Consider the following 21,688-nt stretch of genomic DNA (forward strand, 5'->3'; position numbering starts at 1 on the left):
GCAGCAACCAAGTAATTCGCCAAGAAAGGCCATGTCACCGAGTAAGAACGTGATGGATCCCACCGACCCAACCGGGCTGTCACCTCCAGCACCTATCTCCAACACGGAATTAAGGTATGAAATCAAGATCAATCCCAATTCTCGAAACACTAGCTGATCAGAGGTCTGAGCTCGGCAGCTCTCCCAGCACAAATCGCAAACGTACCAGAGACGAACCAAGTCCACTGAAGCCAGCAAAGCGACAAAACTCCCAGCCTTCCCCCGCGACAGGCCCAGAGATTGCACAAATGGCATCTCAGTCAAACACCGATCTGCCAACAGTATCTTACATCTCTCAGGTTGGTATAGTCCTAGGGGCTTAGAACATTTTGCGTCGTATGGATGGCACAAAGAGGAGTAAAACTCTTTCAAGACTAGCTACACCAAGACGATTAATGAAGACTTTCATTTTCTTGAATGATTCGTCATGTATCGCACCGCAGATTTGACCGTCCTCGTCTCTACCAGCAATACTCTTTATAGCCTCGCTTCTTACACAGGCATGAGCTGTCAGAGTGAAGGATTCCTGCATAAACTGTCGATAATAAATCATTGGCCGCTCAAAGGCTCAAGAAGACTAGAGATGCATACAAGGCGACCAAAATGGAGATACAGTTTGTTGCTCGTCGACTCATTCCGCGAGCACGTCCAGCAGATGAAGTGAACCACCAGTGGCCGAAATGTGGTACAATCTACCAACAAAGACCTATTAATCTCACCCATCTTACCAACTTCCAAGTATGCGATCTGAGAAACTAATAAGTTTATACGCAGTGGTGCTCATCACTTCGCTGAGCTCGTTCCTGTCAGCTCCCAATTTGTAGTCGCAAGTTCAGCCGTGGCAGAGCAACTGGATGATGGTTCATTTTTCCAAGACTTTGGTATCACAATAAGATTCAGAAAAGTAAGTCTAAATGATTAATTAATGCTATAGAATACAAACTAAGATAGACACTGAATGGAATGGCTGACACTCGCTTGAAACACCTTGCTCCTAGCTCCGCACCACTTGCTCGTAGCTTCTGGTTTGGCACATTCTTCCACAACCTGTTGCCCCTTGACGACTCTCAGACCCTGAGTAATGATAGTAGTTATGGAATGTCACTCGGTGACAGACTTTCAAGCAACTCCCAGTATAACTTCCACCATGATTGTTCGCCAGAGAGCTCATCAAGAGCTTAAGTTCTGGGGACGCCGGGGGCAGCGGGCATCTTGTTGGGAACCAAGTTTCCAACACGCTCGCCGATATCCTCTTCATCACCACCGACCTGCTGTCCGATGAGAGCTCCGTCTCCAGTAGTCTGCCCATCAATAGCATCTCCATCAGTCTTAATAATGTCGGCTTCCCCAGTCGCTCCGACCTGGTTCAAGACTGCAGCAGCACCATCGGAGAGCTTATCGCCTTGTCTCTTGGCCATCTTGGTCATTCTGCCCTTGGGAGGAGGAGGGGGAGGGGGGCTGCCGCCGCCGCTGCCGCTGCCACTCAAGCCATTGGGCTCATTGGGCTCTTGAGCATCGCTGCCGAGGAGTTGGGCGACGTGAATCAAAGCATTTTCACCGGCATAGCCTGAAGCGTTGTCGGTGTCGCTGATGATGGAGTCAGCAGCAGCGCCTTCTCCGCCAAGCTGGCGAGGCTGGTTGACGGGAGCCGCAAAGGTTGCGCCGACAGCGGCGAGGATGATGAGAGCCTTGGTGAGTTGGGTCATTGTTGCTGATTTAGGATGTTTGTTGTCTTTGTGTTTGACCGAGTTGAAGGTTGGTTTGTAGTTGTGTGGATATGATGAAGAGGCAGGTTGTGGTTGGGGTTGTGTCTGTCAGGGTCTGAAGTGGAATGTGAGCTGAGTGATGTCTGTTTGGATGGATAAGGAAAGTGTTATGAAACGAGATGGAATGCTTCCTTTTATCTTTGAAATCGTTGCAGATCGTTGCTTGTCTGAATTGATTCTCTACTTACGTAGTTACTGAGGCATAACATCTCTGTCTTCACATGTCGAATAGGTTGTCTCAACCATATTCGTCACTACTATGCGTAGGTTCACAGGTCAAAGCGCTTTGACAATACAGCTTGCATAGAAAGTGAGGGTCTGCATGACGTCAAAAAAGCTGAGACGCGATGAGGCTCAACAGCTGAAAGTCACAAAGACGCATCCAGTAGACTGGTAGCGTGCGTCATATCAGATGCTGGCACTTGAGCTTGAAAAACAAACTTCATATCAGATGGTCAGCAAAAGCGTAAGTGGCGGAGATTGATATTGTTTTCTCTCGGTTCCGAGCACCGTTGATGGACCGCGATAAATGAATCTATTGATCAACTGTGTTTTCGGGTGTGCCTGAACCCAAGGGTCATCCAGGAGCATGACGTTAAGCTTCTCGCAAGAAAAGGGGTCTACGATGGGGAGATCATGCTCTCGGTCTTAGTTCTCAACATTAGTAATTGTCGGTTGAGCAAACACTCGTGGCCCTCTGATGTGATTCGTGGACAACTTGATACTAAGAGTTAGACAACCAAATACGGAAACTTCCTTGGCTGGAGCTAGACTACCCGTTGAGGGCCACCTACGACAACGGGCAGGTCCCTGATAATCATTGAATATCATTGACTGAAGTGAAGCCGTGATTTCCGAAAGGGTCCAACCTTTGTTGCAAGTGGCTTCGGATGGACCCCTTGGGAAAAGCCATTTTGCAGATCCCTTCGTCACCAAAGATCGCAAAAGCCAAAAAAGGGGTCCTTGAGGCTTGTGATTCGGCGTCGTTAGTGAATCTGCGCTAAGATGCCGATGAGCCGTGATCCCGACAATTCGGTCGATTTCGCCGAACTATAATTCTCTCCAACCACCCTTTCGCCGTATCTTAGACGTAATGCTGCTTCCCAGTTGCCCGGTAAGTTAACGGACGTCGGCTCAGGCGGCACGAAGAAGACGTTGGGTTATAGCAACGGCAATTGAAAGTCAACCGCCATCTAGGTTTATGACTTGAGGGGTCAATGGGAGATGAGAGGCATTATGTCTGATCTCCAGCCAATTTATTGATTCTCTGGATCGGCAACGGTCCAACGGTCTAACGGTTGCAATGCACTCTATCTAGGCCGAATCTAACATGCTTAACGGTTCTCACAATCACAGCGATGAGAGTGACGTAGGGAGACTTGTCGGACGCTAAGTGTATCATCAGCTTAACTCGACTGCATGATGACGGGTCAGTCATTAAATCCCAAAGTAGTGCAGGCGCTTTCATTTATCAGTGACATGCATTGATGAACCCCCTTCTTCGACGTGTCTGACGTATCCAATGTCGTTCGACCAGTTCAGTTTGTCTTGTCGCCGTGTTTTACACGCGAATGATACTTGTCGAAGCTATGGAGAGGCATGCAAGTCTGCTTCGGCCTACTCAGGATTCTGCACACAGGGTCACTACACACACAGTTTACTGAACCATCTTTTGATTTTGGGTTTTAGGTTGCAAATAAGGAAAGCTCCGTTGAATGTATATTTTAACGCGATCACGTCAAGTGTCTATCAAAATGATAATCATCTCAGAGGCTAGGGATGTTCTGTTTCCCGTTAACGACACTTCCTCCCAGCACTCAGTTTAGAGATAAGACCTAACCCCCCAATCTCGATCATGTCTCAGAATATTTTCAAGTCCACTTAACAGTTTTTAATGGCATAGCAGCCTTAATCCCGCGAATTCTATGCCGGAACCGCGTTCCTTTCTGTCAATAATCCTTTGCGTAGAGGGTTTACAGCTATCTGCTCTCGAAACAGACTTCAACAAACTCTCATATGAACACATTTATTTTCCTATCACCAGCCGATGAACATAGTTGTGACACGTAGATTCACCTCCAGACTTGCTAGCATCTATTTTAAAGGCTATATTCTCACTTCAGAATGCTAATTGGCGACAATGTATGCGTTGTTTCCCCGGGTGAACACCAACATCTCACAGCCAGAAACACTGTATGCAATTTACCTCCAACCGCCATAGAGACTTCTGCAAAATTACCTCCCAAAAGGAAAGCTTTAAAGTGTTGGAGATTATATTCGTGTAATAAACAAAAGGAACCATCTGACAACGATGACGTCAGCTGTTCATGACGCGATGCAGGGAGAGGTTAATACAAATATACATGTGATTTCACTTGTGCCTGCTTCAATTGAGTGAGTTTGTGCGGTAATCCGTGCTAGATACACTCATTCTCTAAACCAGCTCACATATCGTGTCTCGGGTTATAGTATCAGTCGTGCGCCTAGGTTGTATCGGGGAAGGAAGGACATGAAGCCTTAGTTTCATCGGGCAGCTCTCATGGTATGCCTGGCCATTGAGGAGCGCACTAGATATCTCGATAGAACGATGCTTAGCAGGCGCTCAAAGAGCTGTGTATAGCATTAATTCAAGATTGGGCCAGAGGTTATCGGCAAGGTCAAAGAGGAAACTAAAAAGGTCCGAATTGTAAAACTAAACAGCTCGACTCTTTTTCGAACCCTCATGTTCAGTGGTGATCCAGTCTAGATTCCATGAATATGAATGTCGAACTGCTCCTTACCACTATTTGCGGGCCAAACTAATTCCTGGTATTGCTGATTTGATGATCTCGTCACGGTCATCAAGTCAATCCGATGTAGCATTCACATCAGAATCTACATTATGCCACTATTTGCCCCTTATTCTCATCCGCTCAACGAGCTCGTAGTAAAACAATCTACACCACGCCGTCACGTCGACTTCCGTACCCATGGCACCAAAGCCGGACTCCTTTCGCTCTATCCTTGTCAGTGGCACAATCTACGCCGTGCTTATAACGGGCGTTCAAATGGTGTACTTCCCAAATGGTATCAATCCTCCGAAAGACACCAAAGAGTCAAAGGAATCAAAGGAATCAAAGGAGTCGGGGCCTCCTTCATCTTCGGCCCCTGATGGTTCGACATGAGGCTGAACGTCAGGGCATGCACTCACGAAACATGCCATTGTCTCGAGAGGCTTGGTGATGATATGACATTTCCCCATGGGCACGCAAAACCATTCGTGGGCATCAGCCTTGGACTACTCTCACATTATTATGGTTGGATGGGCTCAAATGTAACAAGACTGTCTAGTAACTTTATCTCCCACAGCACCAAGAGAACGAATCAGCTAAGGGTAAAGGAGTAAAGCAACGAAGAACTTTTACATAATGCAAGCCTTATCTTCTCTATCCTTCTACATTAACCAGATGAAGTACTCTTATCATATGTTAATTATTTGTCAACTTGTTGAGGTAACGGACGAGGGTCAAGTTGGAAAACGACTAGGAATATGCCCAGATTTGGAAATGATGAGACAACAAGTAAATTGGGCAACAACTAGATCAACGTAGACGGAGGCTCGATTATCTTCCCGCCTATCCGGTACATTGTTAAGAAGTTGAGACTCTTTCAATGGCTGATTACTAGAAGGTAGCAGAAACGTTGGCCTCCCAAGTCTTGAACCAAAAACAAGTAGTCCAAATAGTATAAACCGGCAGACTAATTTCATCTGTTATACTTCGAGTAGATAAGTCTTCTAGCACTCCGAGGGGAAACAATAACAAAACCAAGAATGCATGATGTCCCATTTCCCCATCCAACACAAGTTTCGGCTGCCACTGGGATTTCAATCCTTCTCAGAGAGCGACACTCATTAGGAGCAATTCAGACATGTGTTTCGTGACCTTACCCTGTTCTACCTATAGTTACTCCATTGAAGCCTGCAGCCATGCCTGCAAACTTGACCGATATTTCTGCCTTAATAAAGCACCTAAGTCCCGAGCCTTAGTTGATAGTTCAGTTTTCTCCACAGATCTCTTATGCTATATCTGATACATATTATTTGATGTAAACTGCCAAGCAACCATATTTTTTTAATTAGTCTATTCTAGACTTAATGCTGATGTGTCTTACTATTATCTCAACATTGTCTCGAATTCACAACAAAGATGCTGTGTAAATCTGTTCGCTTGGTCAGAACACCGTCCCCGTCACGAAACCGCTTGTCAGAATCGAAACAATTGCTTGTCTCATCGCTTGCATGCATGTTGGCGATTTCTTCCTGTTCTAGCTGCTGCGTATAGCGTTTGCCTCTGCCATTTCTCTCACGTTCGCTGTGGATCGTCAATACCAAAATCCTGGAACCTTCGAAACAGTTTATTCGACCGGCTAGTAAAGATGATCCACTAAATGTGTCTCGTTGGCCTTTGATGGTTAGTCTCCGGCAGGAGTTGCAAAAAGCCCGGTACAAGGTGGTATTAAGCAAGGGTTCGTTGGCCTGGCGAGCGACCAACAATAGTTGATACGCGGCTGCCCCATTTACGGTGACTCTGTAATAATATGTATTCCCGAGCAAGATTCACATAGCCATATTACCAGCATGGGTGCCTTACAGTGCTCAGATCAACTGAGAGAGAGATCTTCAATTATGCTAATGGATGGAAGCTTGTTGGCTGCTCCCCGAAAAGGCTGAGATACTATATGCAGTATTGATTTTCATTCAACAGTCCGTGCCTGGTCCCAAATCTAATCTAAACGGAGATCCCCCAAATAGAATGCTAGTCCAACGCCAAAAAGACTGCTGCATGAGTGACGATCAGTGCTTTTCTCAAAATGAGATTTCATGTGATTGACACGGCACGCATGTAGTTGATATTGATTGATACTACTAGCGAATGCTACATGACAAAAGAAAGCCCCATTAATGTTATTTGGTTACAACCTAGTCTAGTCTGTACAGAGTACAGAGTATCGAGTTTTTATTTATCGATACTATGTAGCGAACCACTCATCTTCAGCATGTCGTTTTGCGTCGCACCAACGAACTCGTATCGAGATTTCCAAGAATTCGTCTATTCTGGTTCAAGTCGCATTCCCTGGCAGACGAGTTTCATGAACCATGAATGAAGCGGATCAGACAGGAAAATTAAATAGCGCAGTCACCACTTTAATTGAGCTTGGTCCGCCAACATTCGTACCCAACTCGTTGATTCATAGCAGCGGGTGGCTCGGGATAGCTCCTATGTTGCATCAGAGGTGGAAGAAACTGGCTCCAGGGTCTGCGACCCTGAATAGAATAGGTCGTCAAAAAGGAGCGGCCAACTCAGGGTAGCATTGGGCCCAATATTCTATTCCTTATCAGTGCGGATCCGAGCCAGACTGGTGGGGGTTGGAGAAATGATCGTCGGTAGTGAGGAATGAAGAGTTAAGCATAACCCCAGTCATCTCTTTGGGCTGAATAAAAATATGATGCGACTGATCATATTGGCGTATATACGGCAGGGCAAAACTACTATAGTTTAGGAAGTGATAGTCTCAACAACAACAATCAGGCACATAATCGAGTCAGGGCCTACGGATACAAGCACAAAAAACAAAACGCATGAGCCAGCCAAGAACCTGGTCACTATTGCCGGAGAGCCGGGGCAAGCCAGGCTGCGAGTCAGTGTCATAAATTTGCTGGGGGTCGTTGTCTTACCCTGTATCATGCTTGTCCAGCGCGGCTGTCGTAAACCTCCTGGATAGACTTGACTCGCCCAGCACTATCCAGAACTAGTAAACGATAACAACAAAACGTGGCGAGACCCTTTCTCAGCACATAGAATGGACTCAGGAACCCAAGGTAAGAGCCGTTCGCTTCTAAACCCATTCATTTTGGCGCTTCGATGTCTAGCCCAGGCGCCGGTAGCGAAACTACCACTGTACGCTGTCGTTGCCACGTGAGAAAGAACCACTAATGATTGTCCTCGTGGAAGAAAGCCACATGTTTCGAGTCAGTGCTTGATTAGCTTTGGTCGCTGAGGAAATAACAACTTATCATCCTTGGTTGTTTGCAGCGGGCGGCATAAAATGGAAGGAATTGAGTTCCGTCAGAATTGACCGGCAGTACTAGCTAAACTGCTTTGAGACAGAAATTGACTCAAGCGCAAACCCGACCTCCTGGGAGCGCGCGCTGATGGCGAATAACAAGCCATATACAGCTAGTGGAAACGCCTGCAAGGTTTTTTCCTCAAGCGAATGCTCCGTCCTCCCGGCGCAATTAGTTACGAATCATGGAATAACTACTGCAGCTAAGCCATCCCCTGTTATTACTACCTCAAAAAAAATGCACGGGGAAGTCTGCCAGGTTCTGAGGATTGTGGGCACAATCTCCGGCGGGTAACAAGAGAGATTGGCAGCGCAGTGAAAAGAGAGATCCCCGGAGCAGAGATCGAGTCAGATGGTACTCTGCGAGTTCACCAAATGTCATTGTTAAAAGCGAGAAACTCCATATGATCGCCCAAAGTTCCACAGCGAGACCACAAAACAAGATGATGTCGGACCGCGCAACGACCGAACCATCAGTACGGACCTACGGACCCTCTAGACGAAATCTCAGAAAAGCCTTCCAGAGCCTCTCTTGTCTCATTTTACCGGGCATGGCACGGCACTTAGTCCCTGGAAGATCCCCTACTACGTAGATGCTAGCAGAGTCGAAACAGGCTAATGACTAACTACACTGACTCGAATCCGCTCACGGGGTAGGTGGCGAACCCAACTTTTCCAAAAGAGGCTCAGCCCCTATCTCCCACCGGGGATCTAAGAGCGCTGTCCGCTAAGCCTTAGCATCGATCAAGTCTAGTTCGCCGCTCAACAGAGGCGCCGTTCTCGAATTCATCAGCGAGACCCAACTGTGATTTGCTCTGCCGGTCTCTGGCAGTTGAGCCAGCTCAAATAGTCTTGCCAGTAAACGCTAAAGTAGTCTTCTGGAACCAATTTTTCTTAGCAAGTCCGAGAGCAAAAGAAAAAAAACCAGACTGTGATCTGCAGATTCCGATCTGACTCGGGGGGTTTTGTTACAGGGGCTCTCCTCCTTCGTTTCCCTCTTAATGACGACAATTGCCGGACCAATTTCACCTGATCCGTCCAAACCCTGTACACTCCTTCATTTATTATATCTTGTACAGAGTCGGTCCTGACTGGCGTTTTGGCATTTTCCCTAGTATCTAGCAATCCAACTATCTGCGGGAAGGATTTGTCCGTTCATTATCAGGCACTCGCACACACACCTACGAAGACACTCGCCTTGCCATGGCCGGCTTCCTAGTGCCCGACCACTACGTGGCGTTGGCACCCAGCACCACCGACCAACTTGTCGCCAGTATCATTTGGGGCTTCACGATCGCTGTTGGAATCTTCTCGGCGCAAAAGGCTGGACAGCAAACATGGGATCAGTACAAACGAACAGGACGCTTCAGAGCTTATGTGTGGATGATCTGGGCTGAGTGGACCGCGTCGATGATTATCGGAGTTTTGTCATGGTGCTTCCTCCGTGGTTATATTCCTCCCAGGTATGTTTACTTCCGACGCATTCGGCTTGTATACAACACATTGCTAACCTGCATACCAGCTTTTGGATCTTCTTTTCTCTCCGTACGATATGCTCCCAACACCAGCCACGAACGGGATCCGACTAACCTGATATAATAGTTTGTCTATGGGTCGTGCAGATTCAGTGTATCTGCGGTATCATCATCAACCGAATTTCCCTCCTTATGGTCGATCGAAGAAACGCAGTCAAAATCAGATGGATCACAGCGGTCGTTCTCGGACTCATCAATATCAGCGTCTTTATCATCTGGATCCCTGCTCAACTGCAGATTTCTCAGCGTTTCCACGACATCAACTTCATCTGGGATCGCATTGAGAAGGGCATTTTCTTGATCATCGATGCTGCGTTACACGGCTACTTCATTTATCTAATCCGCATCAAGTTGATTGCCAATGGCCTCACCAAGTACCAGCCTCTGATGCGGTACAACCTCTTCATGATTTTCATCTCGATGAGTTTGGATCTTATTCTCATTGGTAGCATGTCTATCGGCAACGGTTTCATGTAAGTTCTGGTAACTATCGTTCCCGAATTTTCAAGCCTGACTTTGAATAGCTATGTGCAATTCCACCCTCTTGTTTACATGCTCAAGCTCCACATTGAGATGAACATTTCTGCGCTTATCGTCAGAGTCGTCCGCGCGACTGGCGACCACAGCTCGTACCCTGACGGTTACGAGGACACTGAGCTTCGCTCCAAGGTCAGGGCTCATGCTTCAAGAAAGACGGGTTCAACCAGAGCTGGAGGACCCATGTTCTCGACAGCAGGAAGGAATCTCGAGGTCCGAATTGATGCAGGTAACGACGCAGCCGACAACCAGGCCAAGCCTCACCAGGGCCCAGGTATCACAAAAGTGACACAGACCCACGTACAGGTAATGGACAAGCACGATGAGGATGACGCAAGCTCCCAATCCTCGACGCGGCACCTCAAGGAGCCGTACGCATACCCGTGAAGAGATAGGGCTGACAGAGGGGTATCGAAGATGGAGACAATTCATTCTAGACCCGCCTCACCAAGCTGAGGCCGTGCAATGCGAAGCGATGCTTGCGGTATAAACTAATGATATCTATACTGATCAACGTGTCTCGGGCAATGATCCCACAATTTCATGTAAATACTACGTTAGAACTTAGAGAATCTCTCAAAAAAAGGCTCTTAGCCTCCGCGTTACTTAGCGTAATGCGCATAATTAATAATTTGTGTAATTTCCAGACTTGACCTTCTTCGCCGAACTGATGTGTAACATAGTCGGCACCCAAGACCCCGCCCAGAGTTCAGCACACGTGTAGGCAAGCTCCTGAGGCCGGGGTCGGAATCAATGTCGGCCACTAACTAACACACATTAGTAGATCCATTGTGGTAAAATGAGCTGTTCTAGGATTCGATGTGCAGGACTAAGTCTAAAGGATTTTAGCTCAAGCCATAAATAGTTAGCTGCGCGAGTCCACGCCATGCTTGAAGATTCTAAAGTGATTGCAGTGGCAAACTTGGAGAAGCGGCTGACTCGAACCCACTGTGAACCTTTAGAATACAATTAGCTCGAATTGTGTGTCTTGTGCCTTGTATATCATGCGGCGCAGCTGAAAAAGCACCAAATGCCGAGCTGCCACATTGCCTTTGGACCGAGAGCACCTGCATAGGGTTACAACGCAGCAAATAGTTTGGGCGTCACCGTTCCATCAAAGATTCACAGGGCATACGCACACTAACCTCCAGACCGCAAGGTGCACAGCCAGTGGGGGGAGGGATCTAGACCTTCGTTATCCACTTGTTGTTTAGCATTTACCGCGGACTGCGGCTAGAGGGTCTCTTTTCGTAGCCACCAAGCTCCTTGTAGCTAGTCACTATGGAGAAGATGTTGGCCCTGCGTTACCCGGCTAGCCACCTCATCCAAAGTGCCATACGGTTCCCCAGTTTGCTGCAACGTACCCCGACCTGTTCGGTGTTTGACCAATATCGCAACAACCCCGGATGAAACGTCCTACGTCAAGTAAGGATCATGTATTGTTTTTCGGGGTCCGAATTCAACCAACAAAGTCCCGCATGAATGAGTTCAAGGATCTAGAGGCGACATGCTTGCGGTTCAATGCAGATTAACTTTGCCCATGTAGTTATATATCTTGCCCCCTCGCGCTTAAACGTCTCTTTTTCCCAGCCCTGAATCATAACCGCCAGTCCAGTCCCTTACTATTCTCTGTTCCCAACCCGTTTTCGTAAAGATCTCCAAAACTTAGTTCACCATGGGCTTATATACTAAGCTTGCTAGCGACATCAGCGAGGTCGATGTCATTATCGCTGGAGGTAAAGCCGACTCCTATTGCTTTCTAGCAGTTCTTCACCGGACACCATTGCTAACTACATTTCACTACTAGGCGGAACAGCGGCATGTGTCGTTGCCGGTCGGCTAGCAGAGGCGGATCCAAGCCTGTCGATCCTCCTCATTGAGGGAGGCCAAGACAACCGTGGGGTCCAGAACATTGAGAACCCCGTCTTTTTCTTGGATCATCTGCTGCCGACCTCCACAACCACTTTGTTCTACAAGGGCAACAAGTCAGACAACTTGGGTGGACGCGAGTCCATCGTTCCCTGCGGTGGAACGCTGGGTGGAGGCTCATCAATTAATTTTATGATGTACACACGTGCTCAACGATCAGACTTTGACTCTTGGAAGACGCCTGGTTGGAGCGCAGATGAGATTTACCCCTTTTTGAAGAAGGTATTTCTTGGCATTCTGATCATTTGTGGAACACTTGACTAATTCTCCGCAGCTTGAGACATACCACGGACCTGGTAACCCTGAGTATCACGGATTCAACGGCCCAGTCCATGTCTCAAACGGCACATACCGTTCAAAGGGTTCAGAGAGTGATTTTATTAACGGTACTGCTGAAGTTGGCTGGCCCGAGATTAAGGATCTGCAAACACTCGACGCCAACAACGGTGTTGAGAGATGGTTGCGATATGTTTCCAAGGACGGTCGCCGACAGGATACCGCGACAGCTTATCTGCACAGCAAGATCGACAGTGACAAGTACCCTAACCTTCACGTTTTGGTCGAGTCAAAGGTCGTCCGAGTCATTCTTGACGACGAGAAGCGGGCTGTTGGTGTTGAATACACCCCCAACCCTGCCTTCCAAGCACAAATAGGCCCTACTCAACACCCCAAGTTGACCGTCAAGGCTCGCAAGCTTGTTGTTGTCTCATGTGGTGCTCTGGGTACCCCTCCCGTGCTTGAGCGATCAGGTCTCGGTGACCCTGCTACTCTTAAGAAGGCGGGCGTTGATGTCAAGCTTGACTTGCCTGGTGTTGGTCACGAGTACCAGGATCATCAGCTTGTCCTGTACCCTTTCAAGACTGCTCTTGAGCCCCACGAGACGATCGACAGAGTCCTTCGAAACCCTCACAAGCGCCAAGAGTTGATTGACGCCAAGGACCCCGTTCTGGGCTGGAACTCGATTGATATTTCCAGCAAGCTCCGTCCTACAGAAGCTGATGTAGCTGCACTTGGCCCTGAGTTCCAGAAGAAGTGGGATAAGGACTTCAAGAACGCTCCTAACCGCCCTCTGATGCTTATGGGTCTTGTTTCTTGGTATGTTTCTTTACGTTCCCTTTTCTTGATCAGTCAAACTAACATGACGCCAGTTTCCTTGGAGATCCCTCCACTGTTCCAGAACAGCAATACGTCACCGTCGGCAACTACACCGCTTACCCTTACTCTCGAGGCCACATCCACATTACGGGACCCGAGATCGACGACCAACTTGATTTCGACGTGGGATTCCTCAGCGATGAGCACGATATCGATCTCAAGAAGCAAGTATGGGCTTACAAGAAGGCCCGAGAGATCATGCGCCGTACCAAGATGTACCGCGGTGAAGTTGCAGCTGGCCACCCAACATGGCCTGAAGGATCCAAGGCTGCCTCATCGGACCTCACTGAGGCCCTGAGCGATGTCAAGGATATCGAGTACTCTGCCGAGGACGACAAGGCAATCGAACAGTGGATCCGAAACAACGTCGGAACAACATGGCACTCCATGGCCACATGCAGGATGGCTCCTCGTGAGCAGAATGGTGTCGTTGACGAGCGCCTGAACGTCTGGGGTACCAAGGGTCTCAAGTTGGCAGATTTGAGTATCGCACCAGAGAATGTTGGCGCCAACACCAACAACACTGCTATTGTTATTGGCGAAAAGGCTGCGGATATCATCATCAAGGATCTGGGCCTCGCACAATAAGTTTCACAGCAATAATTAAAATATATATAGCGTGTTCCAGTTGTGTTTTCAATAGCATTGTGTTGCATCTATAATAGATAGATTACAATAATAAATCTTTGAACCAAAATCAAACCACATGATGGGCTCGAGCATATGGTATCTTTGATCTCTTCTCACCCATATCAAGTTACATGTTGTGCCAGAAGAATATACATTGACAATGGAGTTGTAAATTTGATTAGTTTGAGGTACATCGTCAACAAAAACAGTGCTTTTGACCATTGTGGAAAAATGACATATGATTGATTTCCTTGCACAGTTGGGAATAGGCATTCCGGATAAAATGCAAAAAAAACATACAACAGCGGGGATTCGCTGGTCGTCACCGACCCAACTACTAATCCGCCGGTTAGTGGCTTGACTATGGGAGAGCGGACGGGATCCCGTATTTTCCACTACCTTTGGTCGTATGTGCTAGATTAGCTGCTACACGCATATATATAGGGAATGTGTTTGATTATGGATCGCCTAGCCTGTAAGCAACCACCTCACAATCAATCACTCACTCCACTGTGGTCAATAATTAAAATATCTATAGCGTGTTCCAGTTGTGTTTTCAATAGCATTGCGTTGCATCTATAATAGATATATTAGAATAATAAACCTTTCAACCAAAATCAAACGACACAATGGACTCGCTTTAAACATAGGAAAAAGCCCACCGGTGCCGGCAGTGTCGGTACTGTGACTTTGACATCTGAGCCTACGGTGAGATTGTATTGTGGTAACTGAAAGACTATTGCAGCGCTGGGTCAATTCATCAGCCCTTTTTACTGCTCTTCTTCCTTGAACACGTCATACTTGTACTGTGAACCGACGTGATCACTACGCAAACCAGCCTGACCCGCGCCATAGACCCTCTCACGCAAAGTATACTCCCCTTCACTAGGAGCCTCATGATACAACCCTCTTCGTCGAAGCTCAGGAACCAAGAGCTCCACCAGATCCTCAAAAGTGCCAGGAGTTGTGACATATCCAATATTGAACCCATCCAGATCGCCCTCCTTAATCCAACGCTCCATCTCATCAGCAACCTTTTGAGGATTTCCAACCGCAACTGGTCCAAGTCCTCCAATAGCTGCTTTCTCTGCGATCACTCTAGGTGTCCACTTTGGAATATCCTGACTCGTCACAGTAAATGCATCGAGAAGGCTCTGGACTCTATGCTGCTCAAGTGAGTCTGCAGAAGTGAGTTCCTGATCAAGCGGGACTCGCGACAGGTCGATGCCTGTCCAGCCGCTGACGAGCACCAAACCGCCAATAGTAGAGGCATACTTCTTCAGCTCCTCCATTTTCTCCTGCGCTTCTTCATCGGTACGGCCGACAATGGGCGTGAATGTTGCAAAGAATTTGAGAGACTGAGGATCTCTGCCTAGCTTAGCAGCCTGTTCTCGAATGGCTTGGATCTTGGGCCTCAGAATTGCTGGTGAATGGGACGAGACAAAGATACCCTCGGCATGGGATGCAGCAAAAGTCTGGCCAGCTGACGAGGTGCCAGCTTGAAAGAGGAAAGGCGTTCGTTGAGGCGATGGGTCGACAATATGACGAGTATCCAAGTCGAAGAACTTTCCATGGTGATGGATAGTTCGAATCTTATCCGGATCTGCGTAGCTGTCATTCTCTGGATCAGGGGAGATAGCGTCGTCAGCCCAAGACCCTTCCCAGAGTCTGTATTCATGTCAGTGGGCGGTTAACAGCCATGGAATCAGGAAGGCTCACTTATAGAGAACGCGTAGATACTCATCAGCCTGCTCATATCTCTCATCGTGTGCGATGGGACTGTCCAGTCCAATTGCTTTGAAAGCTGCTTTCTTCCAGCTTGTAACGATATTCCAGCCTTGAAGTCACTGTCAGACCAGGAATAACCCGTACGAATATCAGACTCACCAATTCTTCCCTGTGTGAAATGATCAAGCGATGAAAAGCGTTTGGCAAGGAGGAACGGCGGCTCAAACGAAGTTGAAGCAGTGATGGCAAACCCCAAATTCTTGGTCACGGCTGCCATAGCACTGATCGGGATAGTTGGATCAGTCATGGGCCATTGGGCAGCGCGACGAATGCAGTTATCGAGCTTTCCCTCATAGGTGTCATATCCGCCGTATGTGTCTGCAAGAAAGAGGGCGTTGATGCCTCCCTTTTCAAGCAGCTTAGCGAGGTCGATCCAATACTGAAGATCTCGCTTGGTTGCTGACTTGTCTACTGGGTTCTGCAGAAAGTTAGTTCCGTATCGTCAAGTTTCTCTTAAAGTACTTGCCTTCCATTGGCCTGGAGAAAGATGTCCAATGGTCGACATGTCAAATGCATTGATAATGATTTTCTTCTTGGGCTCATTGTTGCTTGCATTGACAGCACTACTGTCTGCAGGTTCAGTGGACGCCATAATAACTATTACCAGATGATGTTGTTCTGTGAATCTGCAAGATCTAACAATAATGGTAGATGTTTTTCTAGGCCAGATGGGTAATTTAATTCTTATTAATACAGTCGCGGCTTTACGACATTATATCAGCCTGGTAACCCCACAAAACCAATCACGCCTTTAATAGTAGCTGGAAGCTGGTGTAGTCGAGAGTCTTGCGTGATCCACGAGGCGACAGGGAAAGAATAGACAGAATGGTTGCTAATCTCAAGGATTGACTTGCGACATAGCAGCACGCAATCGACCCCGCTTGTTAGAGCATATCTCAACCATCGTATCCAGGTTTAACAAATATATACCACTTCCTTATCTATTCTTTTCCCAAAATCGGCCGTCGCATCAACGTGACGTTAAATCATGCAATATGCCAAGGTACCACTAGTTCTACACGAGGCGATAAAGAACGCAAACCTAGTATAGTGGCGTTTCAAACGGGTCTCTCCAGGCTCGTGCCACAGCTACAGTTCGCATATCTTTAAAGTGTCTACCCTGCCGATCCTACAAGCTTGTACAGTTCTTTTCCACAAACACTTCTGTCAAAATGCCTGTCGTTGAAAACAAGAAGAAGTGGTATCATGTACAATGGTACTCCGACACCGATACCCCAGAGGAGCGCAAGTTCATCGCCAAACTTGATCTCCTCATTGTCCCCTACGCGGTAATTGCATATTGGGTCAAATATATCGATCAGTCCAACTTGAGTATGTCGCAGGACGGACTTATCTCCACCCACCTTCATCCGCTAACAGTGCATAGACAATGCCTATGTCGCTGGTCTCAAGGAGGACCTAGGTTTTAAAGGCAATGAACTTGTCCAACTCCAGACATTTTACATCATCGGCGCTGTTACCGGCCAGATCCCCTTCTTCTTCCTTCTCACATACATCCCCATCCACTGGCTCCTACCATTTCTTGATGTCGCCTGGGGCGTCTTTACTCTTTTGCAATACCGAGTCACGAGCTTCGCCGAGCTAGCAGCTTATCGATTCCTTGTAGGATGGTTTGAAGCAGCTTTCTTCCCAATCATGCACTACCTCTTCGGCTCTTGGTATAAAGGAAACGAAATCGCTCGACGAGGTGGTATCTTCTATGTTGGCCTATCTCTTGGAACACTTACAGCTGGCCTTATTCAAGCTGGGGCTTCCGCTCGACTTGATGGTGTGCATGGCTTGGAAGGATGGCGTTGGATGTACATCATCTGCTCACTCATCACCATCCCCGTCGGCCTTTTGGGCTTTCTCATTATCCCTGGCACCCCAGATCAACCAAACCGTCGAGTCCTGAATCAACATGATATCGATGTCGGAGAGAAAAGACTGAAACGTGCAGGACACCAATCTCATGGCAAGATGCAATGGGTTCATCTGAAAAAGGTACTTCTCAGTCCTCAATTTTGGGGAATTATTGCTGTTGATATACTCTTTTGGAACGCTGGTACCCACAGCAGCTCTGGATCATTCCTCTTGTGGATCAAGAGTCTGCAACGGTATTCGAAAGCAAAGGTCAATGAGCTGGGTACTATCGCACCGGCCCTTGGTATCTTTTACACGTTGTTCGTTTGTTTTGCATCAGATCTGGTCCTTGGTCCTGCGTGGGCCATCACAGTGTCGACTGTCTGGAACGCCCTTGGCCTTATTATTCTCACTATATGGAATGTTCCAGAGTCAGCACTTTGGTTCGCATATTCAACAATCTACGCATCAGTCGCTTTGTCTAGCGTTCTTCATGGCTGGGTCAATACACAACTTCGAGCATCTCCAGCTGAACGATCTTTTACATTGGTCCTGATCAACGCCATTTCCCAATCTACAACGGCTTGGACTCCTTTGCTTGTCTTCCCTACGGTTGAAGGCCCTCGGTTTCCGAAAGGTTACCCATTCGCTTTGGGATGCGCGATTGGTCTTCTCATTGCTACGCATGCCCTTCATTTGTGGTTGAAACACCGAGAGTAAGTCAAAAGACCCTTATATCAATTCAATATCTAATAGTTTGCAGTCCCCAAGTAGAGAGACCTGATCAGATTCTTTCAGAGGAAAGTGGTAACCTGACAGAAGAAAGTACCAACCCGATAGAAGAAGGGGGTGTCCAAACACACAAGACTGTTGATTCAAACACTACATCTATTAAGTAAACAGCTGCAATATTGAGCAACTTACCCGCTAAATATTTCTTCGTGAGCACGATATGGTTTTCGACCAGCAGTCAGACTAATGCAGGCAGGCCACTGTAAGATTAAGGGTCAATATGCTTGTCACTCCACGTGCATCGCAATCATTTCAATGTAGACCTGTATCGATCCTCTCATATAGCCTGTGGGGTATTGTGCCTACTGCTGCAGGAAGTCACTGCATCGTTGCGTGTCTGTCGCATGTACTTATTCCCGACCTGCTATACCAGATTGAACAGGGCCAAGCAAAACAGACCTTCCATTTGGGGTACCGCCGGAAAGACCGCATTCGTATTCTCGCCTGCATACCAATGCGAACACCCCATCAGTCAACGGGTTTCGAGATTGCGGAGGTTGGATACTCCTCTAAGGGCAAGCCAGATTATTCTACCACTATCAAGTTATTCTTTTACTCTATCTTTTCTGCATTTATGTTTCTTTGCTTTCCCATAGACAGGAAGTCACATTGAGTTTCGTTTAGTTACCAAACCCCTCTATCTCCACTGATGCTCCTGTATGAACTCTATCGTTCTTCCTCTTTAACCGAAACTCTATAGCCGAAGGATCACTGGCAGCGGCTTACGCGGAAACCAGTCGATTAACAAGGATCAGAAGGTGACGGTAGTATCGGAGACTGTCCCAATTGCATGCTTCCCTGCCGTTGCATCATTTGAGTGGGGTTTCCGACCAATGCCTGATCTCATTCTTCTTGACAACCAACATGATGTGACATTGAAGAGTCTGACTGCCAATGTTCCATAAAGAGGGGATATTCCATCTGTTCTCTCTGAGGTGCTTTTTTCCCCCTTCTACAGGCACATATTTCTTCATCATGGCCTCCGAAGTCGCACAAGGTTTGAATGAGCGTCCCGAAGACGTCCCTGACGTACTGGAAGCAGAAGTAAAATACTTGATGCAGAAAGACGTCTATGTGCTGACTTTTGTCTAGAATGATGCTGCAGATAGTGATTCTACTCTAGAGAGCGAGTAGGTCTTCATACCAGAGATCAGACGACGTATATTACTGACAAGTCATTTCAGGGATGGGTCGTCGAGTTACCTCACATCTCTCAAGTCTAGCATTTTCAGCTACAGGTGAGACCAACAGGACTCTTTCTATCAATTAGTCAATGATCTAATACTCTCTTTCTAGATATGAGGTTCGTATTTCAAAGCTAAGAAGAACATGCGTCTAACATTGTAGCAGAACGGTCGCCGATATCATGCATTTCATGAGGGTACTTATCTAGTGGTTTGTTTATCCTCTCGTTTACCTAATCGCCATGTATTTCGAGTCTAACAAACGCCAGCCCAACGACGATGAAGAACAAAACCGAATGGATTTGGTTCATCACATCTACAGTCTCGTCATGCAGGGGAAGCTTCATACCGCACCTATTAGTGACAACCCCCAACGCGTCCTTGATCTGGGTACAGGCACTGGTATCTGGGCCATCGATTTTGCTGAGTGAGCAATGACTCCTGCTTCGTCAAAGTGGCGCCAAATTACTCATTCCATAAACAGCGACCACCCTTCTTCGGAAGTTATTGGAACTGACCTCAGTCCTATCCAACCTGATTGGTATGTTGAATTCAGCACCGCTCTTCAAGCAGAGGCTGATAATCCCTCTCTAGGACTCCTACCAATTGTGTCTTCGAAGTTGATGATTTTGAGGATCCATGGGTATACAAGAGGCCTTTCGACTACATCCACGCACGCGAGTTGGAAGGTTGCATCGCCAATGAGGATCAGTTTTTCGAGCGCGCATTCCAAAACCTCAGCAGTGGTGGATACCTGGAAATGCAAGGTCAGAGGGCATACTTTATGTCGGATGATGAGTCAATCAAGAAAGCCGTAAATGCCGAAGTCTGGGCCGTGGCCTTGCGAGAGAGCAGCATCAAGTTCGGAAAGCCAATTGACTGTGTAACAGGATGGAAGGACAAGATGGTTAAGGCGGGCTTCGTGGATGTGCATCAGGAGATTCGCAAAGTAAGCCAATATCCTACTGGATGGCTCATGATGAGGAGGTTGCTAATATTTGTTCAGATTCCTATTGGTGGCTGGCCCAAGGACCCGATTCTCAAAGAGGTTGGAAAGTGTCAGGTTATTCAGTCCTGTGCGGCTATCGATTCCTATACACCTATGCTCCTTGGGAAATTCCTTGGCTGGGGTCAAGATGAAGTGCAAGTTCTCATAGCAAAAGCTAAGAAGGAGCTTCGGGATCCAGCTATCCATATTTACCTTCCCGTCTATTTCATTTGGGGAAGAAAACCTTAATAGAGAGGTTCACACTTCAGCAATGCTCTAGTACGAGTTATGGTCTCTTTTTCAACTGGACAATACCTCGAGAGACATATCTGAGTCATAGTCATACATACCCGTGTATTGAAAATAGAATAAGTTATCTACATTTCAAGGACAGAAGAGGATTGAGTTTTATTGGCTTCAGACGGCTCAACTCCACCCGGATTGGACAGAAGAAACACCAACACACTTGACAACAGACTGCAAGTTGGCCCGAGATTGGATTTTAAAATCACAAACGAACGCAAGCGTGCCAAGCATGCCGAGGTTGTTCAAACATCACAAAGCACGGAAATAGTCGATGATTCGGTTCACAATCGGGGAGAAGACGACGAGTCAGATAATAATAACATGAACATCCCTAAAGACTCATTGATGCCAGAGTATGGCGATGGAATCAATGCTCTACGATATTTTACCCTTACAGAGCCGGAAACTGATAGTGGCCACTCTCTCGTCAACCATGTACAAGTTCCTGAGCATCAACAACCTATTCCACAAAAGCACACTCGACTGAGTGCTGGTCTTGACAGTGGCTGTAGTACTCCGCCAGAGGGATCATTCGACCCGCAGGATGCCAGCGTTGATGAGGAGATGAGTCGACTTGTAAGTTTTAATCTTGGTCTCTATGATCGAGATACTGACCTCTATTGCCAATCGCAGGAAAACTCTTATCGAAACTCGCCTAAACACAACATCCAAGCCTTGGACTAACGTATAGAGAATACCGAAAACTTCGTGGAATTGTGCTCGAACGAGCTCATTGATAAGCAACACGACGCCTATAGTGCCCAGGAGCCGGAAAACGCTAGGAGGAGACAGGACGAAGCAAAGCAGTCCCTGCAAGCATTGAGGGATGGGACGGAGGGTGATCGCGAAAGTTATACAGAGACTCTTGAGAGAATTGAGATCTTGAAGGAAACCATTAAAGAATTCAAACAAACCATTGCGAAAAATACAAAGGTGAGAAGACCTCTCTACGCCAAACTTGCTATCCTGAATATTCTGTGCTGTCAAAACCTCGACGCTATTCCCACTGAGACGTTGGAGGTATTTTATTCTTCTGCAATCGAAGTCCTCAAGTCCGTCGACGGGGCTATG

General features: G+C 47.2%; 7 protein-coding genes and 1 non-coding gene across 8 annotated transcripts; 5 read left to right on the top strand and 3 right to left on the bottom strand.

Moving 5' to 3' along the window:
• Positions 1-1,217: 1,217 nt before the first annotated feature.
• Positions 1,218-1,745, bottom strand: FGSG_03640 (uncharacterized protein; the record flags this gene model as incomplete). Its single annotated transcript, XM_011323758.1, has 1 exon — positions 1,218-1,745. The coding sequence occupies one exon, from the start codon at positions 1,743-1,745 to the stop codon at positions 1,218-1,220; it is 528 nt and encodes a 175-aa protein (XP_011322060.1).
• A 2,614-nt stretch (positions 1,746-4,359) lies between these two features.
• FGSG_03639 (uncharacterized protein) lies at positions 4,360-10,630 on the top strand. The gene is made up of 4 exons (XM_011323759.1): positions 4,360-9,373; positions 9,433-9,455; positions 9,513-9,918; positions 9,970-10,630. Exons 1-4 carry the CDS (start codon positions 9,114-9,116, stop codon positions 10,367-10,369), a joined length of 1,089 nt encoding a protein of 362 aa, XP_011322061.1. The 5' UTR covers positions 4,360-9,113; the 3' UTR covers positions 10,370-10,630.
• A 1,027-nt stretch (positions 10,631-11,657) lies between these two features.
• On the top strand, positions 11,658-13,692 carry FGSG_03638 (uncharacterized protein; the record flags this gene model as incomplete). Its single annotated transcript, XM_011323760.1, has 4 exons — positions 11,658-11,718; positions 11,790-12,133; positions 12,186-13,006; positions 13,060-13,692. 4 exons carry the CDS (start codon positions 11,658-11,660, stop codon positions 13,652-13,654), a joined length of 1,821 nt encoding a protein of 606 aa, XP_011322062.1. The 3' UTR covers positions 13,655-13,692.
• A 297-nt stretch (positions 13,693-13,989) lies between these two features.
• Positions 13,990-14,105, bottom strand: FGSG_20020. Its single transcript, XR_893015.1, has one exon. It is a non-coding gene; the product is annotated as a 5S ribosomal RNA (ribosomal RNA).
• A 361-nt stretch (positions 14,106-14,466) lies between these two features.
• FGSG_03637 (uncharacterized protein) lies at positions 14,467-16,076 on the bottom strand (the record flags this gene model as incomplete). Its single annotated transcript, XM_011323761.1, has 4 exons — positions 14,467-15,364; positions 15,416-15,533; positions 15,584-15,892; positions 15,947-16,076. 4 exons carry the CDS (start codon positions 16,074-16,076, stop codon positions 14,467-14,469), a joined length of 1,455 nt encoding a protein of 484 aa, XP_011322063.1.
• A 580-nt stretch (positions 16,077-16,656) lies between these two features.
• Positions 16,657-18,278, top strand: FGSG_03636 (uncharacterized protein; the record flags this gene model as incomplete). The annotated part of the gene is made up of 3 exons (XM_011323762.1): positions 16,657-16,816; positions 16,872-18,063; positions 18,251-18,278. 3 exons carry the CDS (start codon positions 16,657-16,659, stop codon positions 18,276-18,278), a joined length of 1,380 nt encoding a protein of 459 aa, XP_011322064.1.
• An 836-nt stretch (positions 18,279-19,114) lies between these two features.
• On the top strand, positions 19,115-20,560 carry FGSG_03635 (uncharacterized protein; the record flags this gene model as incomplete). Its single annotated transcript, XM_011323763.1, has 8 exons — positions 19,115-19,183; positions 19,232-19,269; positions 19,324-19,377; positions 19,436-19,442; positions 19,593-19,750; positions 19,808-19,864; positions 19,918-20,272; positions 20,330-20,560. 8 exons carry the CDS (start codon positions 19,115-19,117, stop codon positions 20,558-20,560), a joined length of 969 nt encoding a protein of 322 aa, XP_011322065.1.
• A 378-nt stretch (positions 20,561-20,938) lies between these two features.
• Positions 20,939-21,301, top strand: FGSG_03634 (uncharacterized protein; the record flags this gene model as incomplete). The annotated part of the gene is made up of 2 exons (XM_011323764.1): positions 20,939-21,193; positions 21,251-21,301. 2 exons carry the CDS (start codon positions 20,939-20,941, stop codon positions 21,299-21,301), a joined length of 306 nt encoding a protein of 101 aa, XP_011322066.1.
• Positions 21,302-21,688: the final 387 nt, after the last annotated feature.

This window comes from Fusarium graminearum, chromosome 2, assembly GCF_000240135.3.
Source record: "Fusarium graminearum PH-1 chromosome 2, whole genome shotgun sequence".
NCBI classification, from domain to species: domain Eukaryota; kingdom Fungi; phylum Ascomycota; class Sordariomycetes; order Hypocreales; family Nectriaceae; genus Fusarium; species Fusarium graminearum.